Source organism: Habropoda laboriosa, unplaced genomic scaffold (genome assembly GCF_001263275.1).
Source record: "Habropoda laboriosa isolate 0110345459 unplaced genomic scaffold, ASM126327v1 scaffold14, whole genome shotgun sequence".
Classification (NCBI taxonomy): domain Eukaryota; kingdom Metazoa; phylum Arthropoda; class Insecta; order Hymenoptera; family Apidae; genus Habropoda; species Habropoda laboriosa.
In genome coordinates this window covers 647697-659500 of record NW_017100137.1, presented here as the reverse complement: position 1 = coordinate 659500, position 11804 = coordinate 647697, and the positions used below count along the sequence as shown (strand labels likewise).

The 11804-nt window shown below is 41.2% G+C and overlaps 2 protein-coding genes across 2 annotated transcripts in view; one reads left to right on the top strand and one right to left on the bottom strand.

Annotated features, from left to right (window-relative positions):
- Window positions 1-8848, top strand: part of LOC108579484 (protein lava lamp-like) — a 15876-nt gene extending 7028 nt beyond the window's left edge. The window contains 4 exon segments of the mRNA XM_017943032.1: window positions 1-6386; window positions 7317-7480; window positions 7715-7769; window positions 8079-8848. The exon segment at window positions 1-6386 is cut by the window's left edge and continues 18 nt beyond it. Of these exon segments, the coding sequence (XP_017798521.1) occupies window positions 1-6386; window positions 7317-7480; window positions 7715-7769; window positions 8079-8103 (6630 nt within the window). The 3' untranslated portion in view covers window positions 8104-8848.
- The window catches only part of LOC108579496 (arylsulfatase B-like), a 17854-nt gene continuing 14203 nt past the window's right edge, over window positions 8154-11804 (bottom strand). The window contains exons 6-10 of the mRNA XM_017943043.1: window positions 11220-11377; window positions 11009-11144; window positions 10268-10716; window positions 9513-9990; window positions 8154-8196 (exon numbers count right to left, since the gene is read on the bottom strand). Coding sequence (XP_017798532.1) covers window positions 8192-8196; window positions 9513-9990; window positions 10268-10716; window positions 11009-11144; window positions 11220-11377 — 1226 coding nt within the window. The 3' untranslated portion in view covers window positions 8154-8191. The remainder of the gene's footprint in view (window positions 8197-9512; window positions 9991-10267; window positions 10717-11008; window positions 11145-11219; window positions 11378-11804) is intronic.

Below are 11804 nucleotides of genomic sequence, written 5' to 3'. Positions count from 1 at the left end.
ATGTTGCAGGATGAATTAGAAGAGAAAGAGAAACTGGTTGCGCATAACATGACAGAAGTTAAAGTTTCTTTAGAGGTAAAAATCGCTGATTTAGAACAGAAGTTGGTGGAGTCTGAGGAGAAGATAAAAATGCAGCTAGAAAAGATGAAGAAAATAGCGGCAAATCTGAAGAAGAAGACGGCCATGTGTCAAGAACTGCAGACCACTGTCACTGAACTCGAAGAGAAATGGACGACAGAGAAGGACGAGAAAGAAGCAAAGAACAAACAGATCCAGGATGTGGAGATCGCAATGCGTGAGAAGGACAACAGGATAACCGATCTGGAAGAGAAATTAACGCAGGCGAGAAACGAATTATCAGAAGCCTCCAAGAACGTCGATAGACTGACGAACAACCTGGCTAACTCCAAGGAGAAAATGTCTCTGCTTACTCAGCAAATCACCGAAATGGAGGAAGAAATTGTAAAGCTACGGACGGATATGGAGTCTTTGACAGCGGAGCTCGTGTCCGAAAGAGAGATGAAGCAGAGTATAAGCTCAGATTATGAATCTTACATTCAACGGACTGTTCAAGAGAATGAACGCGTGCAATTGGTACTAGAGGAGACGAAGGAGAAAGCCAGAGAGCTCGGCGTACGAATGCAGGTGATGGAAACGGAGTATGTCGAACAATTGGCGTTAATTAAGAATCTTAAAGCTGAAAATGGTCTGCTGTTGTCTAAACAGGCGCAGATTAACGAGAAGCTGGAGAACGTTGAGAAAGAATCGGAGGAACGAAGAGTGTTGCTCGAGAAGATGCAAAAAGTTACCGTTGATTCTTCCACAGAGACCACACAGATCACCGAAGAGGAAGTTACCGAGGATGACATGAAATTGACGGGAGTGGATCACTGTAGCCAATGTGAACAGTGTCAGACTGCGGTGCAAGCGTTGGAGGAAAAGGTGCAGGAACGAGAATCTGAAATTGAGAATTTGGACAATAAGTTAGCTAATTCTACCGGTATTATCTTTCAGATGCGAGAATTTTTTGAGTCCAACTATCTGATGAACGAGACGAACATGGCCAACAGATCGATGAAGGATTTTTACGACGATCTATTGTTCCAGTACAACCGGTTAATGTCGAATCACCAGGAGGTGAAAACAAAATTAGAGCAAGAGCTGAAGGAGAATAAAGAATTGTTAGGGAAGATGGAGGAACCGCAGTCTGCGAATGCTGATTTGGAGGAAAAGGTAGTCGCAACGGAGCAGCCGTTGGAGGAGAATCAGGTTAATTTAGAGAAATTGCAAAGTGTTGAGCAATTGAACTCCGATTTAACCAGAAAGTGCGAAGAGCGTGATGCAGAAATATCGAGTATGCAACAAGAGATGCAAGTTATTCAGGATCGCGCCGAACAATTGGAATTGCAATTGAATTCTCAAATAGCTTCGCTTCAGTCTGTAGAGGCGCAGAGATCAGAGACGAAGAAGTTGTTGGAGAATACCAAGATCAGTCTGGAGAAAGAAATCGAGTCCCTTAAAGTCGATAAAGAGGCAAACGAGAGAACGGTGGAGGATTTGAAAGCAAAGTTAGAGGCATATAGGAATCAGAGCGAAGAACCTATTGAGAAATCGACGATAGTTAAGAGAGAAGCGCCTGTCTTTGATACCGTTCCACAAGATAATGCTCCACAGTTGTTCAACGCCTTTAAAATCTTCGACATGCCATCTGCTTCTGATTCTGATATCGCGGTTGAGAAGAATATGAAACGATTACAAACTTTATTAGACGAGAAGGAAGCACAATGCTCTAATCTGACACAAGAGATCAATCACCTGCAGAAATTGATGATCGAGGAGAGATCACAGATATCCCAGAACTATAGCCAACGTGTCGAGGAACTGGAGATCTCGCAAATGCAACTGCAAGCTGTACAAGCGAATTTGGAGAAACTGGAACAGATATCGATGGAAAAGGACAAACAGATCGATTCGTTGAATGTGGAATTGCACAATCTTAGTGTGCAAATAATGCACCAGCAAAATGAAACGGACAATAAGCTGAAGGAATCACTGTTGCTTAAGGACAATCAGCTGGAGGAATTGAGTACGAGCTTGAATTCCGTGAAGGAAACATTGAACAGGACGATGGTCGAACGAGATCAACAAAACGCCCTCTTAGAGTCTTATAAATTGCAAGTTGATAATTTAGAGATGGAGTTGAAGAACTCGACCGATTCTGAATTGATACAGGAGTTGGAAAATCGTGTGTCTGTTCTTACTCAGGAGAGAGACCTGCTACAGCTGCAGGTGAACGATCTGTCCAGGTCCATGGAGGAGTTGAAGGGCTCTGTTAACGTTGGACGAAACTTACAGATAGAAATGGAGAAAATTGTTCGTGAAAAGGACGAAGCTAGGGAACTCGTCGCGAATCTCACTAAAGCTCTCGAAGACGCTCAGAAACAGTCTGATAACACGCCAACTGTCACAGACACGCCTATGGAACAGTCATATACACCTTTGGAGGAGGTAACGATCGTGCAATCGCAGGTAGAACCGGATGCTGCGAAAGTTCTTAACGAGGAAATTCAACAGGCGGTGTCTTTGGACGTCGGAGCAATGTGGGATGCAGGTTCCGCGGAGAAATTAAGCGTCGACGAGGAAACATGGGGATGGAACGAGGAGGATGTTCAACTTGCCGGTGAACAACAGCTCACCACTACTTTGGTTCCTAATACAGAGATACAGTTACAAGCCAAAGTGGACGATCTCCAGGATCAGATTAAAGATATGGAAGAAGAGAGAAAGAAGATAGTGGAAGAGAGTACGGCCGTCCAGGTGAAGAACACAAAGATGATAAAGAAACTGAAGGAGTACAAGGTGCAGGTGGAGAGTTTGCAGCAACAATTGAAGATACAGAAATCGGCGAGCGACTTTTACGAGCTGGATTCTGCCATAGAGGAGGAGCTGAAGTCACAGATCAGCAAACTGGAGAAGACGTTGAGCGAGATTAGAGACGAACAGAGAACCACCGTGGCTGAGAAAGAGGTTCTGATGAAACGTCTGGACGTCGTTGTTTCCGCGAATGAGAGGTACATGGAGATGAAGGAGAAGCAGGACATGGAGATGGAGGTATTGCGTATACGAAACAAAGAATTGTCTGACAAAGTCGAGGCTCTTGATAAACGATTACAGGGAAGTGTAGCTGTTTCAGAGGGAAATGACGTTCCTCAGAACGAAAGCGTTGCTTCGAGCGAAGAGGGCAAGCCAGCTGGCCAAGATCGCCTACGAACAAGGTCTGTCGAGGGAGAGGACTACGAAAGCTTGTGCAAAAAGTACAAGGACGAGATCGATGACATCAAGGACGAGATGGAGGCGCTGGCGACGGAGAACGAGCAGCTGCAGCACTTTTTGGAGGAGCAGAAGATTAAGTTATCAACTTTAGAGTCGAAACGGACAGCGGAAGAGAACGAGTCCATCGAGATCGTGGACGACTTGAATAAGAAAATATCAGAGTTGCAGGGTATGCTTAGTAAATCGCGGGAAGAGTATGATCTGTTGAGAAAGCAATACGAACAAAGTCTGATGGATGCTAACGATCAGGTAACAGTTATGCGGCAAAATACCGATTATCTGAAGGAGGAGGCGTTCGAGAAGACTAGTAAATTAGAAACGGAGGTAGCTAATATGCGTAAACAACTTCAGGCAGCCGATACGGACATCCTCGAGTTGCAGAGAAGCTTGCAGGACGCTCTGCAAGAGAAAACAGGCCTAGAAGAAAGACTGACCTCTGTAACGGCCTCATACGAGAATCAATTATCTTCTGTGAACTCGTCGATGTCGGAAGTGACGGTTCTCTTGAACATTAGGATACAAGAAGTGGCGGATCTGAAGCGGAAATATGAGAAAGAATACGTGCGTAATACCGAGGCGAATGCGAAATTGCAGGATACTATACAGGAGCTGAATCAGGAGCTTAACGAGAAGAAGCAACAGCTGGAAGGTTTGAAGAAGTCGTTGACCGACAAGGAGAACGAAGTTATTCAGCAACAGAGCGTGGAAACTGTCAGTGCTCTGGTGAGCGAGGCTACTCAAGAATTGGTGCAAAAGCATGCGATAGAAATCGAGGAGAAGGAAAAGGAAATACGAGTTCTTAACGAAAGGCTGTCTATGTTGGAAACAGCCACGAATGAGTATTTACTGGAGAAACAGAATATTGTCGTTCAGTTTGATACTCAACGCCAGGAGCTGGAACTTTTGAAGCAAAGTCTGATGGAAAAGGAATCGTGTCTGCAATCTGTCGAGGCGGATTTATCGTGGACAAAGGAACAGTTGATCGAAAGAGAGTCAGAGTTAGCCAAGAACAAAGAAAGTGGTCAGAAATTGTCGTTGGAGAATCAGAGGTACATGGAGACTATTGAGGAATTACAGAAGCGTTTAAACGAATCTGTGACCACGTCGATGGATATTGGCGAGTATACGGCACGTATACAGAGTTTAGAGCAACAAATTCGTTACTTGGAGACTTCTCTGACGGAGACTATGGAAATACACGCTCAGGAATCTGCAGAGTACAAGGCAACCATTGAGAATAATAAAGTGGAAATTGGTGATCTTCGCGCAGAGATAGAGAAATTGGAAGATGTCAAAAGTAAATTATCAGAGAAGATCGAGGAGATAAGTAGTTTGAATTCGGAATTGGAAACGACTCGTCAGACTTTGGAGGAGGCTAACCTCAGTTACAACGAGAAGCTGTCTTTGCTAGATACGAACAATCAAATGTTAAACGAGAAACAGACAGAATTCGACAAATTATCAACCGTACAACAGGAACATGTGCAGCAAAGTTCTCTGAATATTATAGACGGTTTGCCTCTCTTTAGAATGGGAGACGACAATCGAAATTTACAGCACACTATAGATACCATGCAGGCTGAATTGGAGAAGAAACAAGTGGAGATCGATCATCTGAAATATATTCTAAACGAGAACACGTATCCTAGTATGATTCAGGAGATGCAGGAGAGAATCAATTGCTTGTACAACGAAAAGGCTGAACTGCACTCTTCGTTGGACGATCTAAATTTAACAGTTGCTCAGAAGGAGAAGGAGATCGACACTTTGAAGCAACATATAGAGGTACAAAGCCGGGAGTTCTGCAAGGAGATGAATCAATTGTCTATGTCTCGAAGGACGATCCAGGATCAGGACCAGATCGTCAGGCTCCAGAACGACTTGCACGCCATGGAACAAGAAATCAGCGAGCTGAAGCATGTTATAGTCGAGAAGGACTCTCAGTTGCATTTTTACACCAACCTGGAGCCTCAGTCGGACGATTTCGAGTTGCGCGAAACGGTGCAGCGATTGACTGCTGAATTACACGGTAAGGAACTGGAGGTTCAGCATTTGAAATCTACTATTAACGAATTGCAGCAAGAGGTGTCCCGTTTGCAAGAATTCGAGAGGCTTTCGGAGGAAACGAGGGACGTTATACAGAGGCTGAGCATGGAGACGGAGCAAGTTCGGCTGGAGGCTGAGGAATTTTTGGAGAAGAAGCTGAAGGAGAAAGAGATGGAGATCGACGAGATAAAGCAGAGGCTGTCGATGGAGAACCGGGGTATCTTGGACGAGTTGAAGTTAAAAGACAGGGACATCGAGAACCTTAAAACTCAGTTGCAACAGTTTTCTACGATGGAGGAGACAATGAAGAGCGAATTGCACAAGAAGGACGAGGAATTTATACGAGTCAGTTCAGACTTGGCTGAGAAGGAACGGAGATTGGCGGAGTTGAGTATCACGAAGGACACGGAGCTTCGCAATTTGAAGGTGCAAATTCACGACAAGGAGGCTCGCATAGAGGAGCTTTTGGCGTTAGTGGACGAGGAAGAGAAACAGTTCACAGAATTGAGAGACACCTTAGAGGCCAGAGAAACGGAGATCAATTCGTTGAAGGAACTTTTAGAGGAGAAAGTGAAGGAGTACGAGTTAATTCAGAATGTTCTGAAGAAAGATGTTCCTGCGATCGACACGTCCGCAGCTGAGAACCTGGAGGCTTCCGGTGAAGATAGCAAGACGAGGGCCTCGCAAGAATTCGATCTTGCTCTGTACATGCTTCATCAACGGGACGTTAGGTGCGAGGAATTGACCCTCGAATTGATGCAGTTACTCGAAGAACGCGACACGTTGCAATTGCGTCTGTCGAACGCGATCAGAGTGAACGAAGAGCTGAGGAAGCTAGGTGGATCGACGGGCTCAGATCTCAGCCCGCAGAAGGACGCGTCCATTTCCGGCACAGAAGAACCAGTAGTGGAACATCCTTCGCCGTCGAAGTCCGAGGGACCAGTCGAAATAGCCAAAGAAGCCATCGACGCTCCGGTTGAGGAACACATGGAGACCCTTGCCCTGAAGTACGTATTACACGTACTTCCTTTATTTCAATTCAAGATGGTTTTTACTCGAGGATGTTATGCACTAGGTACGGTCCACTGGTGAAGAAATACGGTTTCGACGATTTTTTTTTTCCAGAATATTCAAAGCACCAGTATTTTTTTTTCTTTTTTTTTTACATAGGAAGCAGCATTCAGCAATGATCTATTTTGATTTTATTTTCACTTAGAGTGGGAATATATTGTTATCGTGAAATTATTGGGGAGCATAATATTTAGTTCCGTAGACATAACGCGTATTTGCATCTGAACATTATTAGTTTTTTCCCTGAAGAATGATATTATCACAAGATAAAGTAGAATCAACAGCAAATGTAACAGTGTGTTATACACTTGTCGTAGTGTGCCGTTAATGTGAAGAAAGGCTTCGACTATATTGTGCTAATTACACGATTAACGTATTTGTTTAGACCCTATAATTTTGCTTAGCGTGTAGGAGATCCAGGAACGAGATTTCCAAGTTGACCTACCATTTCCTCTGTAGCCCTATATGATTCCCATGTATCGTTCGAAGCTCGGAACCAATTAATCCGAACAAGATACAAATAGTTCCTTCGGAACGTTAATGATTCTAAGGTTTGACAAATAAAACTCTTCCATTTAGATTTTACGTCCCTGTAGTTACGCAATCCTCAGATTGGATAAAATAATCTAAAAAATCGTCTTTTAACGGATTTAGCTTAACACGTTCATGGTTCAACCAGCTTCACAGATATAAGCCGCTTATAAGAGCTTTAGTGTTCGAATGCTGTGATAAACGCGTTTCAGAACGCTTTGCCATCAAAGGAAGAATTAACTTTTCATTTCCTCTGGCCAAGAACGTGTTAAGCCGTGTTTATCAGTAGCACAGTAAGCTCCTTATTTCACTGTACAAGCTAGTTTTCCCTTTAGGCTGTCACAGCTGCACACGGTGAGCCACGCAAAAGACATGCGATTGAGGGATGAACGAGAGTTAAGGCACACACAGCAAATGTCTTTGCTTGCCCACAAAGACGTTCTAAGTACTTTGCCCCCCGAAGCAGCTGCCAGGCTCGTCAATGCAAATTATACACTCTGTATGTATCCTCAGATGAATTCTCAATTTCCATCTTATTTTCCTCTGTTTTAAGTAACGGTACATTATAGGTTATATTTTTTTGTTGGTTTTGTAAGTATTTCTTACGGATTGTACTTTATGCTTGTTAGAAAATATGTTTAGCTTTTGAAACGAAACATTGAAATATGAAAATGTACGTTTTGTAGGGTTCCTTGGAAGTTTTATTGCAAATGTTTTTATTTAATATTCACAGCTAGGGACGTCCAAAGTCAATCGAGCGTCTTGCTGAATTGGTTGTGGGGAAAAAGGTAAATTCTTCAACAACATTAAGATACATATAGGTTTTAGCAAGGAAAAGTAACAGTAAAATTGTTGATTTCATGAGTACTGTTATTTATAGGAAATGTTTATCTTCAGTTTTTATTTTACTTTCTTCTAAAAGAAATAACAAAATCCAGTTACTGTAACAATTATTTATGTTCATCTTTTCCGTTGTACTTTACATTTTGATTCTCAGACTGATTAGAAAAATATTTGAGATTGTTAGACAATGTTGAAATAATGTTTAGCAATGAAGAGCTCTGTTTATCGTTAACACGATGTTTCTACGATTGTAGCACGCCAAAGGTGGTACACATGTGATGGGATACTAACGACGGTGAAGTGAACCACATCCTTGCCTTCTGGATACATTCCTGCCAAGTGCCAACTGCAGCGACTATTCCTGTAATTAAACTAAATCTAACGAGACGAGAACAATTAGAAATATTTTGACTAACTCGTCGACATTCTGTGAGAGCAATTATGGTTGTTGAGATATGATGATTGCGCGTACTACTCAATCCAGGGGAGTAAAGATGTTTGTATTTTTGATGGAACAATTCTGATCGTTGGTAATTCGATGTAACGAGTCGTGCTTCTCTGGGAGGCTTCTAAACAGAAAGTCGCTCCTCTTCGGAGCAGAAGAGAGTGCGGGAGAGATGACTTAATTGTATTATAATCGTTGTATAGCCGTTGTGCTTAGGTGAATTGTAAACGAAACATTGCCTTGGAGAAAAAAAAAGTGTATATTTCAGTTATTTTATTAGTTATGAAATTGTTAATAGCGTAAGATGTTTCTCGGGTATCGATGTTCCGATACTCGACGGAAGTGTATTTGTTCCGATGATTACTCTTTACAGTTCTTGCGAATCGTTCTGTCCAAAATGCGTTTTATGCGAACCGGCTGCTGTTTGTCAGCCGTTTATTCGAAACGAATGTTACTAGGGAAGCGAGAGAATAATATTCGTGTGAGATGTTAACAAGTCACACGACGATCGATACACATGATACTAACTGTATCAGATTTTACTCACCAATGGAAGTGCCGTAATTATTTGTTGCTTTTTAATCGTAATGATTCGAACTTTCTATTTCCATGAAATTTTGTACACAAAGAAGAAAGCGTCGATGAATAAATAAATTGTAAAACTGATGTATTTATTCATGAAAGTGTTTTTTTTTTCCTTTAATTCTAGACATTAGATGAATGGATGTGTGTGCGTGCATGTGTTCTGTTTAATTCTGTCACAGGTGCCGGCAGGTATAATTATTTGCACCAGTCAATGTGAACATTTCGTTGAACCTAAGATCGTGGACTATTTACAAATGTTGCAATCTATTTAATGAATCTTTTTGAAAGTATGACAAACTTGTTATGCACAAGTGATACTTCGAGATTTGGAATTTCTTCCGTCCTACCACTTTGTCATCCTACTAACGATATAATGCTCGTGTATACCGTGTGGAGCACGTTTTGAGTAGGAGGACGGAGAACGAGATTACACGAGGTTGAAATTCTAAAACTTTTACATATTTCTTCAATTTAAAAAAGAAATGGGCATATACTGCATTTCGTCAAATTTTTAGAACAATACAAGTATAGAGAAGATATCAAAACTTTTCTGTTCGTGTACGATTACTGTAATGAATTTTTACAATAATCAAGAGAGGTCCAGACCTCGTGTATCTCGTTCGAAGGTGTCAATTTATTTCTTTATGCTTAAGCGTACCATTTTGTCTTATGTTTTGTATAACTCTAGACATAGGAAATGATTCTTCGTTGCCGTTCGTGGCGTAAGTAACCTCTTCGCGACCATTTTGATTTTCAGAGTTCTCTAAGTCACGCAAACTAGATTTTCTGCACTTCAAAGCGAGCAGCGTTATTGTCCCCACAACGAAAAGACCGAAAATGATAGACATCACCGCGACTGCCGGATCAGAATACGGTTGAAATTCATCAGCATTCGTATAAGCAAGCGCTAATGGATTAGGTTCATTCCAACTAGTCCATGTATTGTTCCAAAGCGATGGATCTGCTCTTGGATCTCCATCGAGATTACTAGGGGGTATCGCGGTGACTCTGTACTTCATCAGAACTCTTTCTAAAATGGCCACAATCACTGGTCTTCTGTCGGCAAGATTCACCATTTCACAGGGATCTTTCTCTATGTTGAAGAGACAGGGTGCTCTCATGGGATCACATGGTACCTGTACATATGAACAGAGAATTATAGAAAAGTTCTTTCTTACTTTAATTTAAATAGTCAACTGATAGAAAAGATAGAATAAAACTTTACAAATTCATTTTAATAAATATAAAGAAATAGTAGAGGTAAATTTTGAAGATTATCTTTCTATAAATAATTACCTCATACAGAAACAATTCTTTTCTTAAATGAAACGAAGGAGAATTGAAGATGCATTTGACAAAGAAATATAACTTCTAATCTATGACATTAATGTAATACAATGTTATAACACTAACCCTGTCCTCCGCTCTAACGTTACATTCTATCTGCGCTTTTTTTCGCAACTCCAAGATCTTTTTTGTGCTCAGTATTTTCTCTTGGAAGTTCGTCTTCGAAACAGTGTCGTCTATATTTCTTACGTTTCTCTTTCTCCGTTCGTTCAATTCCATTGCTTGTCTGGCGGTAATAATGCCGGAAATAGCGACGCCCGTTTTACTGTACAACACTTTGTAAGGATCGTATGTGGGAGAAATGCCCTCTAAAGGGTCTCCACTTGCGCCAACCCAGGCGCTACCAGTTTCTGTCTGACCGATAACGTACTTAAAATCGCCCCGTCTGATAGCAGCGTAATTACTGAGGTCGTCGATGTTGATCACTATTTCGGATCTGGAGCTGATCTTGTCCGACACCAGGGCATGCCAGAGATCGAACCCATCGATGTTTCCAAGTTGCCTCCTATCCACTCCTGAATAACGCACGATTATTTCAGTGAAATCATCTTCTTGCAATATCTCGTGACATTTAAAAATTTTTTACACTCTGTTTTAACATTTTTAAGAAGTTTCTTATCCTAATATTTCTTAATAATTCTAACATTTTAAACAGTTTTAACGTTGAACCTACTAACATCGAGATTATCGAGTTGATTCATTGCTGATATAGATATAAGTAAAAATATAGATTTTTCGTTTTCTAATATAGTAGGGGAAGTTAATTTTACGATTAGGTTGTGAAACATTGTCAGGCAAAAAATTAACCTGCTGCAGATAGGAGTGTAGGTAGCCAATCGGAAACGAACATCATCTGATTCGACACTCTCTTCGATTTCTTGATTAAGGGACTCCAAATAGTCGCCACACCTCTTGTACCTCCCTCCCATGGACTGTCCTTTATCTGCAAAATTCCCAAAGTTCCATCTGTTCAAAGTCTGAGTGTAAGCATTCTGTGAGGAATATAAGAAGGATTTACGCCTCGAAGGGGATAATTGCTGCCCTGATTACTCAGAAAGCCCTCGGTCGGCGCGCCATTATCGCTCATGAACACCACTATACTGTTCTCCATCATGCCGCGATTCCTCAGGGCCTCCATCACTTCGCCGACGCTCTGGTCCAGTTTTGATAAGACGGCTGCAAGTTGGTAAGTTGGAATATTTAAATTCGGTATATTTGTTTAAGATCTTGTTTTGTGAGTCATTTATGGATAATAATCCGAGGTGGTAATTTTAAGAGTCGCATCCTCTATAACAATGGATGAATGAAAACTGGCTTAGAATATTGAGAATATTTAGTTTGTTATCTTTATGAAAATATTGAGTTTAAACATTGAAGTTTCGATATCGTCTGATCATCTGAAAATGTACGTATTAATAATTTTAAATATTAACGTAAATATTGTAAAATAAACCAAATCACGTGTAATGTAAGCAACGTAACATAATTATGATTTTCATAGTAATCAGAACCTGTAGATTGTGATTTGTAAAAGATTTACAAATTGGCCATTTACTGTTATTGTCCTTTAAGGTTTGTATATGATATGGAGATCGTCAATGGG